A 27153-nucleotide genomic window follows, 5' to 3' on the forward strand; every position below is an offset into this window, starting at 1 on the left:
AGTTTGAACAGACGAGTAATGTAAGGCTGTTATGCTGTATTATTTTATCATAATCATAATTAATTATTAATAACACTTACTTTTTCAACATTCTTTCTTTATTTTAATATAAGTTACACTTTAATATATGTTACACTTATATCATTAAAATTAAACAATAAGTAATAAATGTTATTACATATCATTTCTTTTAACACAATACATGGATAGCCATCTTAGTTAATTAATTCAAAACTACAATACGTTAGTTAAATACCTATAACTTTTTATTTTCTTAATTTTTCTCTTTACAACGAAATTCATTTCTGTTTGTACGATAGATTATAACCTTTTAAGTCTATGAAACACTGAACGAATAAATCTTTTGACATAGTGAGTAATTAAGTAGTTCATATGTCATAAATTATACAAAACCATATAAATTATAAGCTTGGTATTTAGTTAATTCATTCGTGTGCCATAATTTAAGCTTTGATGTAGTGAGCTTAGTACCGAATCGAAAGTATCGATTCTGAAAAACACAAAAAAGTAGGTGTCGGTACCAAAAGTGGTCAGTACGATATGGTATTCAAAGGTAAACTGATCAAAAATATCGTATCGTATCGAACCAAACGTATCAATCCCGAAAATGAAAAAAATAGACACAAAAAATTGACTCCGTATGATACAACACCGGTTCAATATCCATTCCCGGTACTAAATCCTCACATCCTTGTTGTAACATGCAATTAAAGTAGAGTTAAGTGTCATTTCATTCCAGTCCATGTAGTTTGTCCATTTTTTTCCATTTCAGGCGAAATCTCAAAATCGCACCATTTTCCTCCCTTGCATTCTCGAAACGTGCTATTTGAGTCCAAAATATTAACCCCAGTTAAAAAAGCTCAGTGATAAAATTGTCATTTTACATAGTGGTTTGGGGTGGTGAACGGTGGTGGGTATTATCCCTGAGCTAACTGAGTCTTTTAACCGAGATTAGTTTTTTAAACTGAAATAACACATTTTAAAAATATAAAGGAGGAAAATAGTAAAATTTTATATTTTGATCTGAAATAGTAAAAGTGAAAGTAAATGACATTTAACTCAAGTAAAGTATTTGCTTTTACCTGTTGTAATAGTATTGTCTGATAGGTGGTGTTCAGTTATTCCGTTTTCAAAAAGGGCGGTAATGGCAGATAGCAGAGTCACCGGTATCTACCAAAATCAAAACCCTAAAAAGCACAAAAGCAACACCAGAATCCTCACAAACCGATGCTTTACTTCACTTTCAAACGCTGCAATTCCTTTCGTGCTCCAAGAGAAACCCTAAAAAGCGAACCAATTACCCCACTCCTACAAGCAAAGGATCTCCAAACCCTAACTCTTATAACCGAATCCAAAACCTCAATCATGATTCCAATTTCACATTCTTCAGCAGCTTTCTGCACACAGAAACAGTTAATTTCTTCAAATTGCAGGTGGAGATTCAAACTAAGTGTTTTGTTAGGGTTTGGGGGTGGAGATGGCGAGTACGAGTGGGACCAAGGATGAGGTGGGCCCACCGAGGTCGTTGTCGAGGCGGATGATGACGAGGAGTTCAACGATGTATGATCCGAATGCCGACGGAGTTGACAGCGAGCTTGTGCCGTCGTCTCTTGCTGAAATTGCTCCGATTCTTCGTGTTGCGAATGAGATCGAGAACGAAAACAAGAGAGTTGCTTACTTGTGTATGTTTTTTAATGCTCTGTTTACCTCTGTCATTCATTAGAGGGTGTTTGGATGCGCGTTTACAGTGATTAGTCTTAAGTTATTGAGTAAAAGTTGGTTATAGTAGGGCTTTTTAAAAAGCTCGCGGCTAGCTGGAAATCGGCTCGAGCCTGAGCCAAGGTAAGCTTGGCTCGCTGGCTCGCTCGTTGGCTTGCTCGTTAGGCTCGTTTAACTGGCTCATTTGCTCGTTTAAATTATTGCATATATTGTAACCTAAAACTTTATAATGATTGTTTGTATATCACTCTTTTGATATATTTTGTTTTAAAATAGATAAAATATAAGCCTCAGTTAGTCTATAAGCATGAAGTTAACTTAGAAAACAAATGAAAGCTTTCTCAAGTTTGAGGTCAAATGTGAATGAGAGGTTATTGGAAAACATTGATCTGCATTAGTCAATATATAAGCATTCAAAGATTTAACGTTCTTGAATCGAAGACAGTGTTTTATCTCAGAAGTGTCATTTACTAAACTTTTGCAATCCCATGTTTATAGTGGCTGTGTGTGCTAGCCGTTACAGTAAAGTTCTTATTATATTGCATGGATTTAATTTGGTGGATTAGGCCGATTTCATGCATTTGAGAAGGCTCACAGGATGGATCCTAAATCAAGTGGACGAGGTGTTCGCCAGTTTAAAACCTACCTGCTGCATAGGCTTCAAAAGGTGAACATCATAAGTTTAATGCTTTTTACGTTAAAGATCAAAGTATAATCATGAAATAAGTGTTTCAGAAATTCTCAAAGAAATTTTGAATGTTCTTTTGTAACAGGAGGAAGAAACGACAAAACCTGTATTAACGAGAAGTGATCCTTCAGAAATTCAGAAATTCTACCAGAACTTCTATGAGAAAAACATTAGAGAAGGCCAATACACAAAGAAACCGTGAGGCTTGGATTTTATCAATACCATTCCTAACGTGTTTACCCTTTAGTGATGTTACTTAATCTAATCATCACTTGCTCATTTTTTCTATTTTACTTTCTGTTATGTTTAGTGAGGAAATGGCCAAGATATATCAAATTGCAACGGTTTTGTATGACGTACTGAGGACGGTGGTACCTAGTGCAAAAGTCGATCCCAAGGTACGACTGGTTTATCAGACTCTGATTTCTAGTCATGTTAATCTAAATACCAATTGGCCAGAGGACGCAATTCCGGCCCATTTACTTATCATGAGTCATTTTATGGTGTGTTTTTATCTCAAACTCGTCAAATAAAAAAAACTAGCGAAAAGGAAAATGGGTCAAACGGGTAAAAGTCGTCCAAGGTCTATTTGTAATGCATACAACCTTCTGAATCATTTTTATTGAAAGATATTACAGCAATATTGTTTTTGTAATTATAATTAACACACTCATTATATATATTCTTTTCTTGTGGCATTGCAGACTCGAGATTACGCAAAAAATGTAGAGGAAAACAAAGAACAATATGAACACTATAATATTCTCCCTTTATATCCTGTTGGAAAAAAGCCAGCAATTATGGAGCTTTCGGAGGTTGTACCCTGATAGTCTAATGGCATAAATCTTGTTTTTTCTTCATCTCCCTTGTCTCTATATTTTATATATTTTTATATATAGATACATATACACACACAAGCATGCATATGTTCCTCTTCTTTATTTCAGTTTTTATATGTTGAACAGATAAAAGCGTCTCTTCAAGCGGTTCGCAATATAGATAACCTTCCACCTGTTAGAAGGGTAGGAGACAGAGACAAACCTTTTAGTGATATTCTTGAGTGGTTATCATCAATTTTTGGATTTCAGGTAACTTGTATTCGTTATCCACTTTATTCTATTCATGAATATTTATCCCTTTTTTTTCTGCTTCTTTATATTCTTTCAATCTAACTACTATTAATCCTGCAAAAGAGCCTGACAAATGCTCAATCTTAAATAATTTTTTCTTATTTTGAAATGAAGAAAGGAAATGTTGCGAATCAACGGGAACACTTAATATTGCTACTTGCAAATATTGATAGAAGGTTGAAGGGCAGTGAAGACTATGAGCAGGTATATCTTATATCTTTCATCATCTGTAAAATATATTTAAAAATGCAAATTTAACATGCATAATAACATTATCTAAAAGTTATTCATTCTTTTGATGGTTGAAACTTTTGGCAGTTGGATAACCTCACCGTAAAGCAATTACTGGATAAAACTTTCAAGAACTATGTCTCTTGGTGTCGTTATTTGCACTGTACACCAATCATTGAGTAAGTTGTTATCAAGATATGTTTTTTTTTTTAAATATATAACCTTTTTTTAATTATATATTTGATTTTATTGTTTTGTATAAGATCGCCGAAGGTTCCAGCTACTGCTGATAGGCTGCAGTTGCAGCTTCTCTACATTGCACTTTACCTACTTATCTGGGGTGAAGCTTCAAACATCCGGTTCATGCCTGAATGCATTTGCTATATATTCCATAATGTATGTTTACAGTTTACTCTTGAGTTCACATATCTTTTATTTGAAAAAATATAATGAATTGCTTTATCCATTTAAACTTTGAATCACTAAGATGGCAAATGAAATGCATGGAACTTTATTTGGAAATGTTCAACCCGTGAGTGGAGGTACTTATCAAGCAGCACCAGTTGGTGAAGAAACGTTCTTGCGTGATGTTATTACACCTATTTACGAGGTTCTTCGTAAGGTAATAATATTTTTTGCACCATAAGTTCTGTTACAATTTTTATAAATTTTAATTGGTGACAGGAAGCTAGGAGGAACCAAGGTGGCAAAGTAAGCCATGCATCATGGAGAAACTATGATGATCTTAACGAATATTTCTGGTATTGCTTTCATTTATACAATTAGCATTGTGCTACAACTGTATTGGTTTGCTTATTAATAAACCAATCTTTAATTTCCTCTCTTTCAGGTCCGACAGATGCTTCAAGTTAGGTTGGCCAATGGACCGGAAATCTGACTTTTTTATTCACTCCAGCGAGTCATCACGACATCGACATCCTACAGTATGTATAGATTTATCATTTATGCACTTTTATGTAATCTGCAAAGAGATACCAGTTGTTATGTAGGAACAAAATACAATTTGGGGTTTTACAAAAAGATTCTTTAATTTCATTCTCACCTTTAGGTTCCAACATGCCAGTTTTCATGGACTATAAGCTACTAATAAGAAACTTGCAATAATTGCAAAGTCGACATATTATGTATGCATCATCAAAGTTTTTTAACTTTTAACTCAACAAATTGTTGAAATTGTGATACTTTATACATTTTATTGTCGTACAATATCCCTAGAAACATGTATTATAATGTCGTTTATCAACCTTATGCAAGCTAATTAGTTAGAAAGTGGCTTATCTCATCAAGAAGTTAAGAAACTGTTAACCAGTGCGTTGATTTGACTTTCCGTGGCTTATAGAATACAATGACAGAAAGTTTCTTGCATGCAGCCTTTTGTTAATTTGAAATTCATATTTAGTATTATCTATGGTTGTTTCGTAAGATCATGTCATATAACTGCAGGAGCGCAACCAAGCAGTAGGGAAAAAGAAACCAAAAACAAATTTTGTGGAAGTGCGCACGTTTTGGCATCTTTACAGGAGTTTTGACCGCATGTGGATATTTCTTATATTGGTCTTTCAGGTATATAATAGAACAACACAGTTTTTTATATGTTCTTTATTTAAATCGGTATTTGGTAATGTTTGAATGTCATCTTGCTATTGCAGGCTATGGTAATTGTTGGATGGCATGAAGACGGGTCAATTTTTGGAATTTTTGAAGAGGATGTCATTAAAAGTATCTTGAGTATATTCATTACTTATGCTGTACTTAACTTTATCCAAGGTATATCCCGCCCCTTTCTTCCATTAGTTTCATTTAAATCATTCCTATTTTTTATTGAGTCATCATTGCTGGAATGTGATCGTTTTACTAATTCATTTTGACATTTAAAGCATCTTACATTGACATGTTAGTAATTTATTCTGACATTTAGTGTGCGTTTTTTATCCTGCAGCTACTCTAGATATAATCCTGAGCTTCAGTGCATGGGGAAGCTTAAAACCAACTCAAATTCTTCGATACCTACTCAAATTCATAATAGCTGCCTTTTGGGTAGTGATTTTTCCCATTTGTTATTCAAGATCCGTTCCAAATCCAACAGGATTAGTGAGGTTTTTCAGTACGTTGGGAGGAAATTGGCGGGAACAATCACTATATAACTATCTTATAGCAATTTACTTGATACCCAACATACTGGCTGTATTGCTGTTTTTGCTTCCACCAATAAGGAGACATATGGAACGTTCAAACTGGAGGATAGTCACTCTTTTAATGTGGTGGGCCCAGCCAAAACTCTATGTTGGGAGAGGCATGCATGAGGATATCTGTTCTCTTTTGAAGTAAGGATTATACAATATATAAATCATTTGATGTGTTATTCGAGTTTTTGTTTACTTTATTACTCTTTACTTTTTAGGTATACACTTTTTTGGATAATGTTGCTAATAAGCAAGTTTGCTTTCAGCTACTATGTGGAGGTATGCTTAAATTTAATATTCAGTAACTCTAATTAAATCAAGTTTAAAGAATATCATATGCTAATTAGTTGTGGAAAGACCTGTAATAACCTTAACATAATGCTTCATTTTCATTGCAGATATTGCCGTTGATCGGGCCCACAAAGTTAATCATGCAAATGACGGTTAGCAATTATGAGTGGCACGAGTTCTTTCCCAATGGTAAAATCCGAAATTTTCTAATCTATGATTGTGATTCTTTTGTAAATCTAAATCTTATTTCATATTGTAGTGACACACAACATTGGTGTTGTTATTGCTATTTGGGCTCCAATTGTCATGGTGAGTGTTCTTGAATACGATTATTTTTGTCTTTACCAGCTAAATCTGAAATACGCAATATAATTTTGTTTTAGGTCTATTTCATGGACACACAAATTTGGTATGCAATATATGCTACTATTGTTGGTGGAATCTATGGGGCATTCAGCCACTTGGGTGAGGTTAGTAGTAGTAGTACACATGCTCCTTAATTTATTTTTGATCCAAACATGATCTTTCTCATGACATCATCATTATCTGCTATGTGATTATTAGATTCGTACACTTGGCATGCTACGTTCTCGATTTGAATCGGTACCTTCAGCTTTTAATGAACGCCTTGTGCCAATGCAAAAAGATGAGCCCAAAAGTGACCGCCATGTAATGCTATACTTCCTTTCATTTATGTTCATTTTAGTTTGAATGGAGACGCTACAATACCCTTTTGTTATATAAATCGAGTAGAGGTGACAATTGGGACCCATTTACCTATGAATGGGCCGATTGCGGTTAAACGGGATAAGTTAAAAGATTTAGCTAGACAAGGAACAAGTCGGAATGTAATAAAAAAAATTCTTGAGTAAAGTACACAAATGGTCCTTGTGGTTTAGCAAAATTTTGGATTTGGTCCCTAGCTTTCCAAAAGTACACGGATGGTCCGTGTGGTTTGCACTTTGTAACGAATTTGGTCCCAACCAAAAAATCCGTAGGTTTTAGCATGTCCAAGTAAGGGACTAAATGCGATAAAAATTGCTAGCCACAGGGACCATCCATGTACTTTTGCAAAAAGCTAGGGACTAAATTTGTTACAAAGGGCAAACAACCGGGATCATCGGTGTACTTTTGGAAAGCTAGGGACCAAATCCAAAATTTTGGTAAACCACAGGGACCATTTGTGGATTTGACTCTTAAATTTATTTGATGCGCTAGCCTATTCTTAGTGCACACAACCTCTTAAACCATTATTTAAGATTTATATTATTGATATAATAATGTTTTTGTAATCATAATTAGTACATCACGTGTTTATGATCTTTTTCGTTTTGACATGCACTAGAAAAGACCCGTTTTAATCCCCCATTACCAGAACACAAGTTAGCCATTTTGGCTATCAGTCTACACATGATATTGCATCTGTTTACTAACATGAAAGTGCTCTACAGGAAGATAGTTTGTGGATAAGAAAGAACATAGCAAAATTTTCTCAGGTGTGGAACGAATTCATATATTCAATGCGAGCGGAAGATTTGATCAGCGACAGGTTGAAGTTGATTACTATTTTGTTGGTAATCTAACAATTAAACTGAAAATCAAGATTTTTTTGACACTATTATAAATTTTGCAAGTGAGAGAGATCTACTTCTCGTACCATCTACTGTAAGTGATGTCCCAGTTGTTCAGTGGCCACCATTTCTCCTTGCTAGTAAGGTAAATTTATTCTCTATAGTCTATACCCCGACATCGTTTCCTTATTATAAGTTAATTTTAGTTAATTATCTGAAATTTTATATTTAAGATTCCAATCGCATTAGACATGGCAAAAGATTATAAAGGAACCGAAGATGCAGATTTGTTCAGGAAGATCACCGGTGATGATTATATGCGGTCAGCAGTGATAGAGTGTTACCAAACGCTAAAGGAAATATTATATGCCCTTCTTGACGATGAAAGAGATAAAATGTAAGATTTATTAATTCAAGTAATATTAAAGGTGGCAATTTCACCTGTTTATTTTAACTTTATGAAAACCGGACCGGCAAGTCAGACCGGGAACCGGGGTTCTGACCGGTCTGGTCCACCCTATCAGACCGGTTTTAAGTCGAACCAGCCGTTGGACCGGGAACCAGCGGCGGTCAGACCGGAAAACCAAGTGGTGGAACCGGATTTTGATTAACTTTTTTTTTTCAGTTTTAGCCTATTTATATTTATATTATTTACGGCACAACCCGGTTCTTACATCCGGTTTGACCAGCCCGACCAGTGAACCGGTAAGGAGACCGGTTTGACGTCCGGTCCTGAAAACATTATCTATAATGAATGGGTTGGTTTGACTTGTGCACAATCTTAAACGGGTTGGAATTGTCCCAAAGTCTATTTTTAATTCATACAATGGTTTTAATTAAATACGATCATCATTAATGTAAAAATATTAATTATAATTAACATATGAATCATTTTTACAACATGCAAAGAAAAGGGCAAAAAAAAAAAAAAAAAAAAAAAATCCAGGTCAACCCACTCCAAACCGTCTTGCCACTTCTAGCAAATATTACTTACAAGTTCGAAAGTCTGTATCCCTTATCTTTTTCTTTTATCCAAATTTTCTGTTGATAAGTTGTATTCTGCTCTTCATACAGGATCTTAGACTATATATGCCATGAAATAGAAACTAGCATTGCACAACGGACGTTTTTGAGTAAATTTCGAATGAGCGAATTGCCTTCACTTAATGATAAGTTGGAAAAATTCTTAGAGCATCTGGTATGGAACATTTCTTCTATTTATGGGTTATTGTTTATCATCAATTCATCATTATCACTTGAATACTATACAGTTTTATTAATATCCCAATCATTCTTGTTTAAACTATTTTCTGATTATTCCATTGTGTACCTCCCAGCTAAAAGACGATGTTGATCCTGAAAAATACGATTCCCAAATTATCAATGTCCTTCAGGATATTATGGAGATTATCACGCAAGATGTTATGAGTAATGGCCATGAGTAAGTTTTTATTTTCCTGAACCGTCAATATAATAAATACACTGTTGTCTCAAATATTCTGTTATAAAGTTTCTTTGTTTTGTAGAATACTTGAACGGGTTCACTCTCATTATCCAGATAATGAAAAAAAAGAAAGATTTGAACAAATTAATTACCGGTTAACAGCACTTAGAGCAACGAGGGAAAAGGTATAGTCTGACACTCTTAACAGTTGTATTCTTATTGTTCCTTCTACTATTTATTTATTTATTTATTTATGTTTGTGTTTGTAGGTGGTGAGGCTTCGTTTGCTTTTGACTGTTAAGGAATCTGCAATTAACGTTCCTACGAATCTAGAAGCCCGTAGACGTATTACCTTTTTTGCAAACTCCTTATATATGAGAATGCCAAATGCACCAGTGGTCCGTAACATGCTCTCATTCAGGTCAGTAATTATTATATGAGAAAAGTGCCCGGATAGTCCCTGTTGTTTGCCCATTTTTCACCTTTAGTCCCTAACTTTCTAAAATTACAGCTATAGTCCCCAACTTTTGCAAATTCATTCTCGGACACTCCCTAGACCTAACATTAGTTAGTTTTCTCAGTTAAGTGGGTGTGAAATGACCTAAATACCCTTTCCTTAAAATATATAAAACATTAATAATTAACAAATCATTTATAAAGACAAATAGGCCCACCACTATTTATTTAAATATAAACAAATGGGGCCCACCTTCCCCCCTACTTCATCTCCTCAACCCCAAGCATCACCGTCCACCACCACCTCTACAACCAGGAACCCTTCTCCCGACCACCACATCTGACCACCATTCACCACCGCATCATCACTCTATCTAGCACCGTCACACCACACGAGAACCACCACTCGAGCCACCCACGTCTGAACCCCCATCTTCGAACCTTGGTTTTAAATTGTGTGATGCGCTCCGATGCGTTTAGTCCAAAAATCTGATGCGTGATGCGCGATGCGAGCGCATCACGTATGTGATGCGTTCTTTATAAAAAAATAGTTAAAAATTATTTATACATAAAAACTTATAAAAACATACTTAAAGTAAAACAACTGACGTAATTAGAAGATAAGAGTTGTGTTTTTTGGTTCAAATCAAGCATACTAAGATGTTAATTATGGAAAAAACCGAACACAGTTCATAAAATCTGGAAAAAAAGCATAAGAAACAATGTTGCGTGCATCAGAGCGCATTATGCGAAATGCGCGCAATATTCTCGCATCACGTAAACGCATCGCATCAGCTGTTGCGATGCGCTCTCATTAGTGCATCGGGCGCATCACGCATTATGCGCGCATTTTAAAACCAAGCTTCGAACATATCTGAAATCGCGTTCAAAACAGATCTGAAATCGCGTTCAGATCTTCCACCCCTCAACCACCGCTTCCACTGCCTCCAACAACCGCCTCCACCGTCTCCAATCATAGCCTCCACACAGCAGTCCCGACGCCCATCGCCTGAACCCATCACAGATTGGCCGGAAAGGGCTGTCTGCAGTTGTGGTGGTGGTGGTTGGTTATAGAAGATGGTGGTCAGTTAAAGAAAGAGGGATCAGTGATTTTTTTGGGTATGCGGTGGGTGTAACAGAACTGTTCGTCAGAGGTGGTGGGTGTAGCTGAACTGTTCGACAGAGGTTGTGGGTGTAGCTGAACTGTTGCCACCGCACCCCGACTTCCGATTTTAAAGGTTGTGGCTAGTGACGATGTTGTGGTGTTGTAGGTTCGACGGTGACCGGCACCTGTGGTGGACGGTGGTGCTACGTGTGGTTAAGAAGATGAAGAAGAAGGGGATGGTGGGTCCCAATTTTTATATTTAAATAAATAGTTGTGGCCCCCACTTGTCTTTATAAAATATAAATGATTAATTAATGTTTTATTTTTACAGTAAGGGTATATAGGTCATTTCACACCCACTTAACTGGACAAACTAACCCCCATCCGCGCCAAGGACTATCCGAGAACGAATTTGCAAAAGTTGGGGACTATAGCTGTAATTTTAGAAAGTTAGGGACTAAAGGTGAAAAATGGGCAAACCACAGGGACTATCCGGGCACTTTTCTTTTATTATATTATTGTCCTGATAATCATATTGTCTTATTGATTACTTGATATGGTAATTGTTGTCTTTTACTTGTGTAAACTTCAGTGTTTTGACTCCATATTACAAGGAGGACGTTCTATATTCTGAAGATGAGCTTCACCGTGAAAACGAGGATGGAATTTCCATTTTGTTTTACCTGCAAAAGATTTATCCAGGTGACTACTGATATCAGTTTTGACTGCTGTCCTCTTTATTTGCAGTCAAAGAATGTCAATTATTTTATTGTATGTGCAAAAACAGATGAATGGAAGAATTTTCATGAGAGGACTAAAGGGAAGAGAGACACCCCAGAAGAAACTGATGAGATCCGTAAATGGGTTTCTTACAGGGGCCAGACGCTTTCCAGAACAGGTTTTGTGACAATTTTGACTTGTTTAATTTTGAGTGGGTTGATTTGGGGTGTGATATATTTCCATCGGGTCAAATCGTTTTTATAGAAAGAATTAGATTGTTAGTATTTTAATAACAACGCATTAAGTCATTTGAAAAAAAGAACAAAAAGGTGTTTGTGGGACAACCCAACCCTTAGGGGAGGGTTATCTTATGAATGCTAAATATTGCGAGAACCGTGAGAACTAATGAAAAAACCAATCAAAAACAATTTTTTTTAATACAAACCTCATTATAATTAAAATACAACATTAAAAAAAGAATTTACTCTTTAAATAATTCATATCTCTTCTTAAAATCACTCTTAATAAATTTTTTACACGTGTAAATATTTTCTTTATTTATGAATACATGTAAATTTAATAGGTATATTTTATTTCTAATATTGTATTCGAATAATGACGGTAAGTGTAAAAAAAATTGAATTTGAATTGTTTTTGACCAAGTTCTCGTGGTTTTTTCATTTGTTCTCAAACGGTTCTCGCAATATTTAACGTTCTCAGGATAACCCTCCCCTATGTGTATGTGTGTGTATATATATATATACAATTTAGTTTTATTTTTTGTTTACTTGCATAACATACACGTGTTGGTAAACCGTACAAAAATTAAAAAATAAAAATATGAACAAATTAGTTTGATTGTTTGTTTATGTATAAAACCTACACATGTGTATATAAACAATACAAAACTAAGAAAATATGGAGAAGTTACTTTTATTGTTCGTTTATGTATATAACATAACCTACACATGTGTACCAACGGTACAAAAAAAGTATGAACAAATAAGCTTGATAGTTCTCTTATGTATATAACTTACACGTGTATATAAGCAGTATGGAAGTAAAAAAATAAAATAAACCATGGATCAAAAGTTAAATGGCTCAGATTGTTTGTTTATACATTTCACAAGCTCATTCACAAAAGTTTGTCTTTAGTGCGGGGAATGATGTACTACAAGGCAGCTCTTGAACTGCAATGCTTCCTTGACTCCGCTACAGATGCTGGTTCGTGTTTTTGTTTCAATTTTGCCAAATTTCATCATATTTCCTTAAAACAATATCAGCTAACAATTATGTTTTTTTTTTCACAGAGATTTTTACTGGATTTCGGACATTGAATAAACCCCACACAGAACTCAAAGACCGTGAAAGTGCAATGGCAGATCTGAAGTTCACATATGTCGTGTCTTGCCAGGTGTACGGTGCTCAAAAAAAGTCCAGTGAGGATAGAGATCAAAAATGTTATCAGAACATCTTGAATCTCATGCTCATGTAAGTGTTTTTGCAGTGATCGGAAATTTGCAAGTATATGTATATTCAACTATTTTCTAATTATATTTTGTAATATTCAGATATCCTTCTTTACGAGTTGCTTATATAGATGAGAGAGAAGATACCATCAATGGTAAATCTACGAAGGTTTACTATTCTGTTCTTGTCAAGGGTGGTGATAAATTGGATGAGGTAACAATTGATGTGTAACTACTATTATTTTTGGTTAGAGTAAAATGCCATTTTCGTCCCTAAGGTTTGGCTAGTTTTGCGACGTTCGTCCAAAGGTTTGTTTTTCTGCATCTGGATCCAAAAGGTTTGAAATCTTGTCATTTTCATCCGGCTCGTTAACTCCATCCATTTTTCTCCTTTAAGTCAGGGGTATTTCCATTTTTTTGCTAACTTAATGGACAATTTGGTCTTTTTCACTTTATGTAAAAAGACCGAATACCCCTTAAAAGGACTGAATTACCCTTTAAGTTAACAAAAAAGACAAAAATACCCCTCATTTAACGGAGAATAATGGATGGAGTTAACGAGCCGGATGAAAATGGCAAGATTTCTAACCTTTTGGATCCAGATGCGGAAAAACAAACATTTTGACGAAAGTCGCAAAACGGGCCAAACCTCGGGGACGCAAAATGGCATATTACTCTTTTGGTTATTATTTTGGTAGTGGTAGCTCAAATATTATTTTGACACGTTGATGTTTTAGGAAATATACCGTATCAAGCTTCCGGGCCCACCGACAGAAATTGGAGAAGGAAAACCTGAAAACCAAAATCATGCCATTATTTTTACTCGAGGAGAAGCGCTGCAGACCATTGACATGAATCAGGTAATTCCAAAACTGCCCCTTGTTCTTGTCGTTTATTAAGATTAAACAATATCTTCTTACCTTGTATTTATAGGATAATTACTTTGAAGAAGCATTCAAAATGCGGAACGTGTTGGAAGAATTTCATAAAGATCATCATGGTCAACGTAGACCAACGATTTTGGGTTTAAGAGAACACATTTTTACTGGAAGGTGGGCATTGGTTTTATACTTTTATCTCTACATGTTCTTTTATCTTAAACTCCTTCAAATTAGGTTGACTTTATATGTAACTTTTACAGTGTATCCTCACTTGCTTGGTTCATGTCAAATCAAGAAACAAGTTTTGTGACAATCGGTCAAAGGGTTTTGGCAGACCCTCTGAGGTATGATCTTGATATGTTATTTTTCTGATCATAATTAACACATTAATTATTTAGAGTAAAATACACGTATAGTCCCTATGGCTAATCAAAAATTTGGATTTAGTCCCTAGTTTTCCAAAAGTACACGGATGGTCCCTGTGGTTTGCACTTTGTAACGCATTTAGTCCATAGCTTTTCTTAAAAGTACATGGATGGTCCATCTGGTTTGCACTTTGTAACGCATATAGTCCATAACTTGGACCTGCTGAAACCTTTAGATTTGTTGGCTGGGGACTAAATGTGTTGCAAAGTGCAAACCACAGGGACCATTCATGTACTTTTGTAGAAGTTAGGGACCAAATCCAAAATTCTGATAAACCACAGGGATCATCCGTGTAATTTACTCAATTATTATAAAAAATTAAGAAAATGGACAAAAAATTGAACTTATACTCTTTTTTCCATCTAAAAGCCTCGACCTGTACATCATCATGATTTAAGTTTCTTATCATCATTATCTTTATATTTCACAGGGTGCGGTTCCATTATGGTCACCCTGATATATTCGATAGACTATTCCACATAACAAGGGGTGGTGTAAGTAAAGCTTCAAAAACCATCAATTTGAGCGAGGATATATTTTCAGGTAAACTTTCTAAATACTGTAAGTACGACTTTTTTGACGGATTATTAATTTGGTAACATCATTTTAGGTTACAATTCAACTCTCCGTGGTGGTTATGTTACACATCATGAATATATCCAAGTAGGCAAGGGCCGGGATGTCGGTATGAATCAGATATCCCTGTTTGAGGCTAAGGTTGCAAACGGAAACGGTGAACAGACACTTAGTCGTGATGTTTATCGACTTGGTCGCCGTTTTGATTTTTACAGAATGTTTTCATTCTACTTCACCACTGTTGGTTTCTACTTTAGCAGCATGGTATGGCCACAAATTACCTACTTTTATTTTGGAGTGCCTAAATGGGTTTGCTCATAACAGGTTGTTTTTATGTTGTAAAAGGGGTAAAAATAAATTTAAGCTTAAAACGTGTTATATAAAAATATGAAGTTAAAAGATGAGCATATATGAAAACTTGAAGTTAAAAAATAAGGGTAAAATGATTATTTATTAGATTGTTTCTAATAAATTGGGTATATTTGATATTTTTACTATTTTGTAAGGGCATATATGATAATTTTAGTTTTGGTTGGGTATATATGAGAACTTTTAAGTTTGTAAGGGTATATATGAAATTAATCCTATTTAATACCTTTAACTATCCATAAAAATGTTAAAAAATTTACGGGTCGAACACTGACAGAATCCAACAAGTTAAAGGTCATATATGAGATTTCAGAGTTTTAGAAACATAAGGGTAAAATTGTCATTTATTAAATTATTTTTAATAAATTGGGTATATATGATATTTCAACTACATTGTAAGGGTATATATGATATTTTTAATTTTGCATGGGTATATATGATATTTTTGCAAGTTTGTAGGGCTATATATGAAATTGCCCCTAAATATATATACGAACACTTTATTATTAAAATGTATAAAATGATTTAGGATATTACAAGCATCTTAATACACTTAAGGCCATGTTTGACATGTTTTCATGTGAACGGATTGAAATCGTTACCTTTAATATACTTGTAGATTTTGCGATGGAACTTATTGCATTGATAACATGATATTCCTATCTTGCTATCCAGGTTACGGTGCTTATTGTTTACATCTTTCTATACGGACGCATGTATATGGTTTTAAGTGGACTTGAAAGACGAATAATAGAAGATGCAACTATTAGTAGCAACAAAGCACTGGAAGAAGCCTTAGCAACCCAATCAGTTTTTCAGCTCGGTTTACTTCTGGTCCTTCCAATGGTTATGGAAATAGGTTTAGAAAGAGGCTTCCGTACTGCATTAGGTGATTTCATCATAATGCAACTTCAATTAGCCTCTGTTTTCTTCACATTCCAGCTTGGAACAAAAGCCCATTATTACGGAAGAACCATTTTGCACGGTGGATCCAAATACAGAGCTACGGGTCGTGGGTTCGTTGTGTTTCATGCCAAGTTTGCTGATAATTACCGGTTATATTCACGTAGTCACTTTGTGAAAGGGTTGGAGTTGGGGATATTACTGGTTATTTATCAAGTTTACGGGACGTCATACCGGAGCTCGAATTTGTATCTGTTTATTACGTTTTCGATGTGGTTTTTGGTGTGTTCATGGTTGTTTGCTCCGTTTGTGTTCAACCCTTCGGGGTTTGATTGGCAGAAGACGGTGGAAGATTGGACTGATTGGAAGAGATGGATGGGGAATCGGGGAGGAATTGGTATTGATCAAAATAAAAGTTGGGAATCATGGTGGGATGCTGAACAACAGCATCTTAAGAACACAAACATAAGGGGAAGAGTTTTTGAGATTATACTTTCGCTTCGGTTTTTCATTTACCAGTATGGATTGGTTTATCATCTTAACATAGCACGTGGCAGCACAAGCATACTGGTTTGTTTCTTTCTTTCTTTCTTCTCGTTTGCTTGTTTTATATAGAAGTGACCAGATGGGCTGGTAGGGTAACGGGTTTGGTTAGGCCTGTAAATGAACTGAACGTTTACGAACTGTTCGTGAACTTGTTCGGCGGGAAGTTTGTTTATAATAAACGAACAAACATGACAAAATTATTTGTTCATTTAATTAAACGAACGAACATGAACGCACGTGTTGTTCGTTCATTTATGTTTGTGAACGTCCGTTTATGTTCGTTAATATTTTAATAAATACACATGGAGTTATATTTATATGAATATAAACATAAACATAAAAGAGGTTTTTTAACTACTTATGTACATATAACAAATTGATAATTGGGCTTTCCAATATAACTTATCGTAATCAATCAATCAATCAATAATATAATATAATATAAGAAAGCTACTTTATGTTTGTTTATGTTTGGTCATTTATGTTCATTTGTGTTTTTATATGTTTGTTTGTTTATGTTCGTTTATGTTTTAAACCAACGAACACGAACATGCCCATTTTCTTAATGAACGAGCACAAACAAAACAATGTGTTCGATTATATGTTCGTGTTCGGTTAAAGTTAAATGAACGAACACGCCTTTGTTCGTGTTCATTTATAGTCGAATGGGGGTGGCCTGCAGCACTTATTATCTGAAAATGAAATATTTTGTATTAAAATTAGTAAGTCAGTTGTGATTACAAAATTTACATTGTTTAATAGTAATCTTAGAATAAAATAATTTAAGAGGTTTTATCCATTAAAAACACACCTTGGCTGATAAAACACAACCCAGATTAACCCATTCTTAAATGTGTCGAAATCGGCACTTTTAGTTTTTTTATTCCATGGCATGTTCTCATCAAAAAAGTAATTTTAAAATTTCAGGTTTATGCACTTTCGTGGTTGGTTATGATAACCGTTCTTCTAGCCTTGAAGGTAAATAACGTTGCTTATCTAAATGTTCAAAACTTGTAGAAGTTAATATTAAAAGTGGTGTATACTCGCGGTTTCAGTTGGTGTCAATGGGCAGAAGAAGATTTGGCACAGACTTTCAACTCATGTTCAGGATCTTAAAGGCACTTCTGTTCCTTGGCTTCCTTTCAATCATGACGGTTTTATTTGTTGTATGTGGGCTCACAATCAGTGACATATTTGCTGCATTCCTTGCCTTTTTGCCAACAGGCTGGGCTTTCATTTTAGTAAGTGGCTTTTTGGCCCATTATAAATCAAGTCATATCCTATTTTTCTTACAAAATTATATACTTTGGTCATTTTACCATTTAAAAATTTACATTGTGATGCTAACGGTGGTGTTTTTGGCAACTGTGAAGATCGGTCAAGCATGCAGGTCTTGTGTAAAAGGCATAGGATTTTGGGATTCAATCATGGAATTGGGACGCGCGTACGAATGTTTGATGGGATTGGTGGTATTCATGCCAATTGTTATCCTTTCATGGTTCCCTTTTGTATCAGAGTTCCAAACAAGGCTGTTATTCAATCAAGCATTCAGCAGAGGTCTTCAGATTTCAATGATTCTTGCTGGAAAGAAAGATAAGGACAAGACTCATACCACTTGATTAATTTAAACAGAGTTTTGAATTTAGAATATGCTTCAATCCAAGATTTCTATTTTATGTTTTTCAAATTTAAAAATTCTTTTTGAAGTTAATTGTAATTATGAATTTAATCAAAAATAGTTCTTCATGTCCAGCCCCCCTTTGTTCTCGCTAGAAAACATCTAACGAGACTTGAACCGCGATTGTGTAACATTGGCAAATAGAAATCATGACATTTTTACATAGCATCATCAACATCCACAAAAATTTAAATTCTTAGAGGTCCGGCATATTACCAACTGAATACATGTCATCATAAATTAAAGCTCAAATCAAACCCAAACATAAAAACCAAAACCAAAACGAAAAACCCAAAACAAAAACAAACCTAATATCGTTTACCAAAGAAAAACCCAAAAAAAAAAAAACATATTAGTAAAAACACAAACCTAATATCGTTTACCAAGAACTATACCGATGATCACCGACACCAATGCTACTCCCAGTATGAACTTAATGCTTGTGCCAAAAGAATCATCAGTAGCTTGAATTTGTGTACTTGATGAGGATGATGAAGGTGATGGTGCGGTTTTCTTGCTCTTGCGCTTTGATGTTGTTGTCAGGTTTGATCCTATGTCTCTTGATTTTATCTCACTCGAGTCATCCCCAGTAACCTGCAGTTATAATGTTGATATACCAACTTTAGCTTTAGTTTAATTCTGGTTATCAGGTGATGTCCGTACATGATGTAAGTATAGCTGTAAATGAACCGAACGAACACGAACAGAGGCATGTTCGTGTTCGTTCATTTAACTTTAACCGAACACGAACATATAATTGAACACATTTTTTTGTTCATGTTTGTTTATTATGAAAATGGTCATGTTCGTGTTCGTTTATGTTCGTTCGTTTAAAACCTAAACGAACAGTTCACGAACGTAAACAAACATTAACAAACAAACTTAAACGAACATAATTTAACAAACAATAAACAACACAAATGAACATAATTGAACAAACATAAATGAACACAATTGACTGAACATAAACGAACATAAAGTATTTCTTTACGACAAATTCCATTGGAAAACCCATTTTTATTACTAGAGAGCCCAATTACCAATTAGTTATACATATATAAGTAGTAGAAAGTTCCTTTTATGTTTAATATTTATATAAATATAACTAATTATGTATTTAAATTGAAATGAACATAAACAAATGTAAATAAACGAACGTTCACGAACATAAATGAACGAACATAACGTGTGTTCATGTTCGTTCGTTTAACTAAATGTACAAAAAATTGTGTTCATGTTCGTTCATTTATTAAATAAATAAACATAGACGAACTTCCCGCCGAACAAGTTCACGAACAGTTCATGAACGTTCAGTTCGTTTACAGGCCTAGATGTAGAGTATTATTACCTGTTCTTTTGCTTTAGCGTTTTCTGTTAGATCTTTGACTTGTTTCTCCAAATGCAAATACGATTCCTTCTTTGCTTCAAGCTCCTTCAATGCAGCATCTCGTTCCAACTCCTTTTGTGAGTGAGTCTCTTTCTGTTTCATATATATCAAGAAACCATTTACATAAGATTCTTGTTTATTGTGATTGCAATCATATACAATTATAAATGGTTATGGCATATGAACAGCAGCTGACCTGTTCAACAATGGTGTTTTGAGCTGCTGCAAGTTTTTCTTCAAGATTCTTTAAGTTGGTCTTTAGCGCAGCATTCTCTTCGATCTCTACCTTTAGATGTTCCAGCTCAGTTTTTAGAGACGTTTCGTTAGATGTGTGTTCTTTCACTTGCTCTTCAAGCGTAGTTATAATTGTCTGGAATTCATTTTTAGCATTTCCATGCGTTTCGTTTAGCTTCTTGTTCTCTTCCATCAGTGACGATATCTGTAAATTGAACCAATACAAATCTCGTTACGGTTAAGATTATAGATAGCAAAATGGGGTTGGCCGTGTCACTTTTTGATCAAAAAGATTAAACTTTGTCAAGTACGATTACGAAACTAATAATTATTTTTTTCGATAAAATGATTTAGGGGGTTTTACACATTTGACTTGTTAGAAATGAAATGGAATACAACTAGGGGTGCAAACAAGCCAGGCGACTGGCAAGCTGCTTGAGATTGGTTCGAGAAAAAACTCGAAACGAACTGAGCCTTATCGAGCTCGAGCAACTTGAGCCTATAATAGAGTTTGTTTATTTATCGAGCCCAAGCTCGAGCCTGGCATGTGAAGCTCGTCAGGTTCGTCGAGCCTTAATGTAATATTAGTTTTTATTAACATTTAATAAGATTTACCCCTTATTTAAAGTTTAAACGAGCCGAGCCGAGCTTATTTTAAACTTGTTTACGAGCCGAGCCCGAACCTAAAAATAAGCTTGTTTAGTAAGTTAATCGAGCTCGGTCGGGCTCGGCTCATTTGCACCACACCCCTTATATAACCCAAAACAAATATGAATAATATACACAATATGGTTTTACCTGAGACTGGAGCCTCTGCCCTTCAGAAGATAACTGTTCTTTCAAATCTTCTATTTCTTTCTGGGAAGTATGGAACTGACTCAGCGCCTGATCTTTTTCGGTCAAAGCTGCAGTCAAACTGGTTTGCAGATCATTCAATTTAGACTCATTAGCAGCAAGTTCTTGAGTAACCTTCAGTTTCGCTTCTTCATGCTGACTGGACTTGCTTTGCATTTCCTCTAATGCACTTTCCAGACTACTTAATTTCAACAGAGCTTGTTCCAGTTCACGCTTGTGATTATCCGCCAGCTCAGCAGCTCTAGAATGCTGTTCGGTTAAATTAGCAATAGTTTTTTCATGTGAGTCTACTGCTTGACCCGTGAATTCCTTTTCACTTTCAAGTTCGTTGACTTTGTCTTTGAGCTGAATAATGGTCGCTACCAACATTTCATTTTCACCGGATAATTTACCCGCGTTATTTTCCGCCTCTGATATCTTTGCTTTGAGGTTTTCGTTCTCATTTTCCAAATTAGCTTGTATCAGCAAAAGCTGATCTAATTCGTCTTTTAGCAAAACAGTTTGTTCAGTTGCTTCAGCTAACTGTTTCTCAAGAGTTGTTGATTTCTCAAGCAATGATTTCGCCTCGGTATCTCTGCTAGCGAAACTTGCAACCGATTCTTGTAATTTTAGGTCAAAATCTCTGGTGCGGGTCTCGTGTAGGGTTTCATATTCCGAACACTTTGCCCTAGCTTCCTCTAGTTGCTCCTCAGCTAACTTAATCTTGTTCAAGACTTCTGTTTCTCGGATCCCGGAAGCTTCTAGATCACTCTCGATGGTTTCAAGCTTGTTCTGAGATACTTTTAGTTCGTTTCTCAGTACTTCTAGAAGGTTTTCTGCTTCAACAAGTTGCTCTGATGATTTTTTTGATACGTCTTCTAACTGTTTTTTCTCAGTCGTTGCTAAATCCAAAGATTCGGTTAATTCTTGCTCCTTTTTCGTGGCGGCTTCCAGTGCACCCTCGAGAACTGTTGCTTTTGATCTCAATGCTTCGATTTCTGCTTCGAGTTCGGTTACCTTACGAGAGTGGATGCTAGAACCTTCTTCTGTGTCCTTACATCGTTTCTCCAGTGTGACTATCTGTTCTTCGAGCTCTTGAATTCTGTATCGTTCTGCTTCTAGAAGCAACTCCAATTCACTCGCCTTTTTACCTGCATTCTCGGATTTCGAATTCAAATTCTGAATTATATCTTCAAGTTCAATGCTACGTTGATGACTCATATTGGCTCGCTCTTCATGATCAGTTGACTTAGCAAGAATTGTTTTAAGCTCCGATTCAAGCTCTGTGTTACGTGAAGATGACTGAGTCAACTCAGCTTCCAGCTGAGTTACCTTGTCTATGGAGTCTTGCAATTGCTGACTCAACTGTTTCTTTTCTTCTTCATGAGCTTCCTTTTCCTTTCTTATTTTCTCTAGTTCATCTTGAATCAAAGTCAACTCATGAAGCTTCGATTTGACTTCTTCCAGTTCAGACTCTTTAGCTTGAAGATCTTCTTTAACCGATGCTTCAGAAACGTTCTTCAAATTCAGTTCTTCGGTCATTTCATTTATTTTAGCCTCTTGTGAAGTGAATTTTTGCTGGATTTCTAACACTTGTGATTTCGAAGCTTCGAGTTCTTCTTTGACTACAGATAAGTCAACTGTGGTCTTCTTAAGTGCTTCTTCAACTTTTTCATGATCGGCTATTTTTTCATACAAACCCTTGAGTTCTTCTTGCACTAACGCCATTTGATCTTCCATTTCCTTTGCGCTAGCTTGAGCCAACTGAAGCAACCTTTCAAACTCTAACGCTCGTTTGGTTTCTGCTTCCGCGTGTGATCCGCTCTCTTTATGCAGTTCTTCAAATTTTTTAGCGTCACTCGAAGAAAGTCCGAGTTCTTGCTCTAAATCGTTCATACGTTTTCTTGAGCTTTCTAACTCCGTGTTTAGAGTTTCAAACGATTCCTTCACTTTGACTAGCTCCTTTTGGTTCGACTCTTGAGCTTGCAGTTCCTCTTGCAAAGTAGTAATCTGTGAATTGTATCTTTCTTCCGCTTCTTTAAAAAGATCTTGTAATTTCTTATGGTTAGTTTCAAGATCTTCATGGTTCTTTTCTTGTTGCTCAAGTTTCTCCTTTGTGAGTGAGACTTGGTTCTTTAGTTCAGCGTTCTCAGACTCTGAATGCTTGATTTTTGCGGTTAGTTTCTCCAGTTCAAGCTCGAGTTCGTTAATCTTTTCATTTGCCTCAAGGACTTCTCTGCTTTGTTCAACAGTTGATGGTTTTTCATCTTCAACAGGCAATGCTCGAGATGTGTGCGAACCGCCATCATGTGCCTCTGCAGTTTCCTTCTCTACTTTTATAAATTCTCCATCTAGGGGGGCTTCTTCTTCCTTCTTGTTGTCCTTAATAATATCTTCAGTGTTTCCCTATTAAAAAGGAGCACATAATTAGGATGAGCTTATACGCAATGTTTTCAGAACCAGACCGGAAGTCGAACTGGTCTCCTTCGGTCGAACCGGATGTAAGAATCGGGTGATGCCGTAAATACTATAAAAAATATATAGGATAAACTTGAAATTTTTTGATAAAAATCCGGTTCAACCGGCCGGTTTTCCGATCTGACAGCCAGTTCCTGGTCCAACCGGCCAGTTCCAGTTCGACTCAAAAGCGGCCTGCTATGTAGCACGGGGACGCCTAGAACCATCGGGTACCCGTCCCGGGGACTTTTTGGGGACGGGGACGCCATGGGGACCTCCCCTAAACGTTTCCGGGTATTGGGGACGGCGACTATACGTTTCGGGGACGGCGAATACAAGTTTCGGGGACGGCGAATACAAGTTTCGGGGACGTATCCTATTATTTTTATGGGTTTATCTTTTAAATCTTTCGAGTTCCATAACAAACAATCAGCCTTTCAATTAGAAAACCCGATCAACATTCAATTATATAAACCGTTGGCCTTTCAGTTCCTTCTCTTCTCAATTCATCATCATTTATCATCGATTATCGCTTCTCAAGAAACACAAGGATCATCAACTACCCGTTTATATTTATATTTTTTATATTTTTTTTGCCGTACCCGTATCTTGGATTTTTGAATTTTGTCGTTTCCCGTACCCGTATCGTCCCCGCACCCCATTCCCGTACCCGTTCCCGTGCTACATAGGCGGCCTGATAGGGTGAACCAGACCGGTCAGACCTCCGGTTCCCGGTCCAACCAACGGGGGTCGGGTCCGGTTTCCAAAACCTTGCTTATAAGGGATTTCGACTAATTTATTTATTTATTAATGGGCCGATACAGGTTATCGTTTACCCACCTCTACTGCAAAATACACACGTCTATTTTTTAACTTGGTTTATTCAAAAAGCACGGGGATTACACCATAATGAGTATTTGATAACATTTTTAACCCAAACATGAAACATTGAAAGAAGTTTGGTATTAACTTGTTTCATTTTCTCGATAATTCATAAAATCAAATATAACAATCTCGTGTGCACAACTTACCTCAATAACCTTGGTGACTGGTACCTCTGAACTTGTTACAGTCTCCTCTTCCATGATAGACTGAATTAATATTGGCAATTTAAGTACTTAATGTTATACAGGCCCTGAAAAAAACATGAAAGTGAGAGATCAGGCAATTAAAACACAATTTTAAGAGTCATTTAATAAGAGAAAATTAAGTTACAATGAACTAAAATTACAGCCTCGGTTATTTACATCTTTAGTTCTTCATTTACTCCAATTTATTAAAGTTATTGTGGTTAATTAAATTATGTTTCGAGTATATATATATATCAGCATGAGTAGTACATGTTCAAAGTCCCACAAATTGGACAATATGTGAATTTTAAGAGGGGTGGTTTGTCGTTAAAAGAAAAGAAAAAAAAAACATATTTTTCAAAATATAAGTTGAACCAAAAAGATTGATCACTTTGGCACCATTATTTTCCTTGTTATAATAATGACAAACAAATAGATGCTTCAACATTTACAACTTTGGCGTAAAATTTTAGAAAATAAATTACTACAAATTGCATTAAACATATCGATAAAAAAAATATATTATATTTTCATGCTAAGGTAATTTTAATTTTACTATTCTACCTCCATCACCAAAAAAAAATTACTGTTTTTTTATTTTATACTGTTAAAGAACATACATTTATAATCACCAAGTTTTTATTTTATACTGTTAAAGAAAATACATTTATAATCACCAAGGAAACAATTGACAAATATAGAAATTTTGTAAATATAAATTAAAAGTAAAAAATGTATGTTTTCAAGTACTGGATACGCAATTTGTACCAGGACGCATGTGCCAACACTTAATGGCTGATGCCGTTAAAAGAAAAAGAAAAAACCTACTTAATGGCTGATAAAATGATTAAAGACAACATTGGGAAAGTATCACAGCCACACCGACAGAATCATCGGAATCAACAAAGGGAGCGAGAAGGATATGTTCACGTCCAAAATGCCGAGATAAACTTTATTTAGTTATAATTAACTTTTGAAATTCGATTTTTTCTTCACTTAATTTCGTTATTTATGTTGATATTATAAGTGGAAGATGTAACATTACCCTAGACTTAACCAAGACAACACAGAGCTGCAATATTACTTTTCTAAGTTTTAGTATCAAACATATAAATAAATTATCCAAAGTTATTTGTCACGATACAAACAATATTAGTTGATACGAAACACTAACTAAAATATAAAGAAAAGGTAAATGGATAAGTTATTGATGTTAATTATTGTTATTATTATTTATAAAATAAAATAGCTTATTTTTCATTCAATTTCTGGTTCTAATAGAAGATAATTGAGATTATTCTGATCAATCTCACCACCAAAGGCCATCAAGGCAATTTTGTAACTAAGATTACAATAAAACCATCATCCAACCACCGATCCATAAAGAGTTAAAGGGATATTCTGATTGTTAAGTGGCGTGCTTCACAAACACTAGAGCGGTGGTTCATTGGCAAAGGCAAAGCCTTTATACCCTTAAGAGTGGGAGGTCTCGGTTCAAGTCTCACAAAAGACAAGAATTAAAAAAAGAAATTTGCCGTTAAAAAAAAAAATGACGTATTTCACAACTAAAAAGAGTTCAGAATCATGAACAGTGCGAGTGCGAATATTGATGTTTGAATTGCTTTTAAAAAAGGAAAAAGTAAAAAAAAAGAAGCACTATCATCCAACCAGAAGAAATCAAATAAGTTTCCAAAGAGGCCGGTCAAAATCTTACCAAACTCAAATTGATTACAGAAAACAAAATTTAAATCTGCTAATCGCGATTTCAAATCTTTTGCGTGAGGTTTGAATCATCTAACTCGATCACCATCACCATTACTCGCTATTAATTTAATATAAAAAAAAAAAAAAAACAATTCCTTCTAAAACTAAACAAAACTACATCATCATCAGCCTCAAATCAGACAAATCGATCTTAACAAATCTACAAAACACCTTAACACCTTAACATCCGGTGACATATCCATACATAAACATGATCAACAACAATATCAACGAGTAAAAGCATCAGAAACCGTTTCTAAACTTAATAAAATCAGTCGATCTATTTCAAATTTGAATCTAACTATCCAGAAACTTCATACGAAGCTTCAATCATCCAGATACCAAATCAACTGAATCGGCATCAGATTTTCAAACTATTCACACGAAATTCAAAAAATCAGAAGTTCGATTCACAGTACCAAATCTAAAACCGTTTCGAAATTCGATTCCGAACTTTCTAGATGCTTTTGTACGAAATTAAGTTGGATTAACGATAACAGAATCGGAAATCAATTATATAACAGATCATGTATGAACTAACCTCAGATCTCTGAAACGAGTGTTGTAGCTTTATCGAAGCTCTTTTCTCTTTTAGTAACGCAGAGAGAGAGAGAGAGAGAGAATGGAGAGAATCTGCGTGGGTATACGGGGGTATTAATAATATTATTATTTTTATTTTTACTGGAATGGTTGGTGGGGGGTGTCAACAGTAACAGCCAGCCAATCAGGGTGTTTTTCCGTGGATTGCTCTTTTATGTAAAACGCGGGTGGAGTGTATGAACTACCGCGTTTGTCATACTAATTAGTGCCGTTCAAACTACTCGGCACTCGTCGCTCGATCGATGTTCGTTTGGAAATTGTTTGAAAAATACTCGTTTAATTTGACGCTTGGTTGTAAACGAGTCGCTCTGCTCGGTTTGGTTTGTAAACGAGCCAAGCATGAGCAAAGATCCGCTCGGCTCGGTTCGGTTTATAAACG

The 27153-nt window shown here is 35.3% G+C and overlaps 2 protein-coding genes across 2 annotated transcripts; one reads left to right on the top strand and one right to left on the bottom strand.

Annotated features, from left to right (window-relative positions):
- The first annotated feature begins 1146 nt into the window (after window positions 1-1146).
- Window positions 1147-18776, top strand: LOC110921730 (callose synthase 7). Its single transcript, XM_022166080.2, has 41 exons — window positions 1147-1703; window positions 2307-2407; window positions 2514-2626; window positions 2739-2826; window positions 3133-3243; window positions 3394-3516; window positions 3673-3762; window positions 3877-3968; window positions 4053-4185; window positions 4277-4411; window positions 4474-4550; window positions 4640-4733; window positions 5254-5373; window positions 5460-5577; window positions 5750-6134; window positions 6212-6272; window positions 6392-6473; window positions 6544-6593; window positions 6668-6754; window positions 6849-6953; window positions 7736-7833; window positions 7919-8000; window positions 8089-8252; window positions 8930-9053; window positions 9193-9296; window positions 9382-9484; window positions 9569-9720; window positions 11453-11562; window positions 11648-11758; window positions 12736-12804; window positions 12891-13071; window positions 13152-13263; window positions 13787-13909; window positions 13983-14101; window positions 14191-14274; window positions 14787-14899; window positions 14967-15196; window positions 15977-16774; window positions 17678-17728; window positions 17806-17991; window positions 18124-18776. Exons 1-41 carry the CDS (start codon window positions 1499-1501, stop codon window positions 18367-18369), a joined length of 5730 nt encoding a protein of 1909 aa, XP_022021772.1. The 5' UTR covers window positions 1147-1498; the 3' UTR covers window positions 18370-18776.
- Window positions 18567-26853, bottom strand: LOC110921731 (myosin-2 heavy chain). Its single transcript, XM_022166081.2, has 6 exons — window positions 26716-26853; window positions 24372-24475; window positions 20848-23289; window positions 20012-20254; window positions 19777-19908; window positions 18567-19022 (listed from the first exon to the last, which is right to left on the bottom strand). The coding sequence occupies exons 2-6, from the start codon at window positions 24423-24425 to the stop codon at window positions 18798-18800; spliced, it is 3096 nt and encodes a 1031-aa protein (XP_022021773.1). The 5' UTR covers window positions 24426-24475; window positions 26716-26853; the 3' UTR covers window positions 18567-18797.
- Between the last annotated feature and the right edge of the window lie 300 nt (window positions 26854-27153).

This window comes from Helianthus annuus, chromosome 17 (assembly GCF_002127325.2).
Source record: "Helianthus annuus cultivar XRQ/B chromosome 17, HanXRQr2.0-SUNRISE, whole genome shotgun sequence".
NCBI lineage: Eukaryota > Viridiplantae > Streptophyta > Magnoliopsida > Asterales > Asteraceae > Helianthus > Helianthus annuus.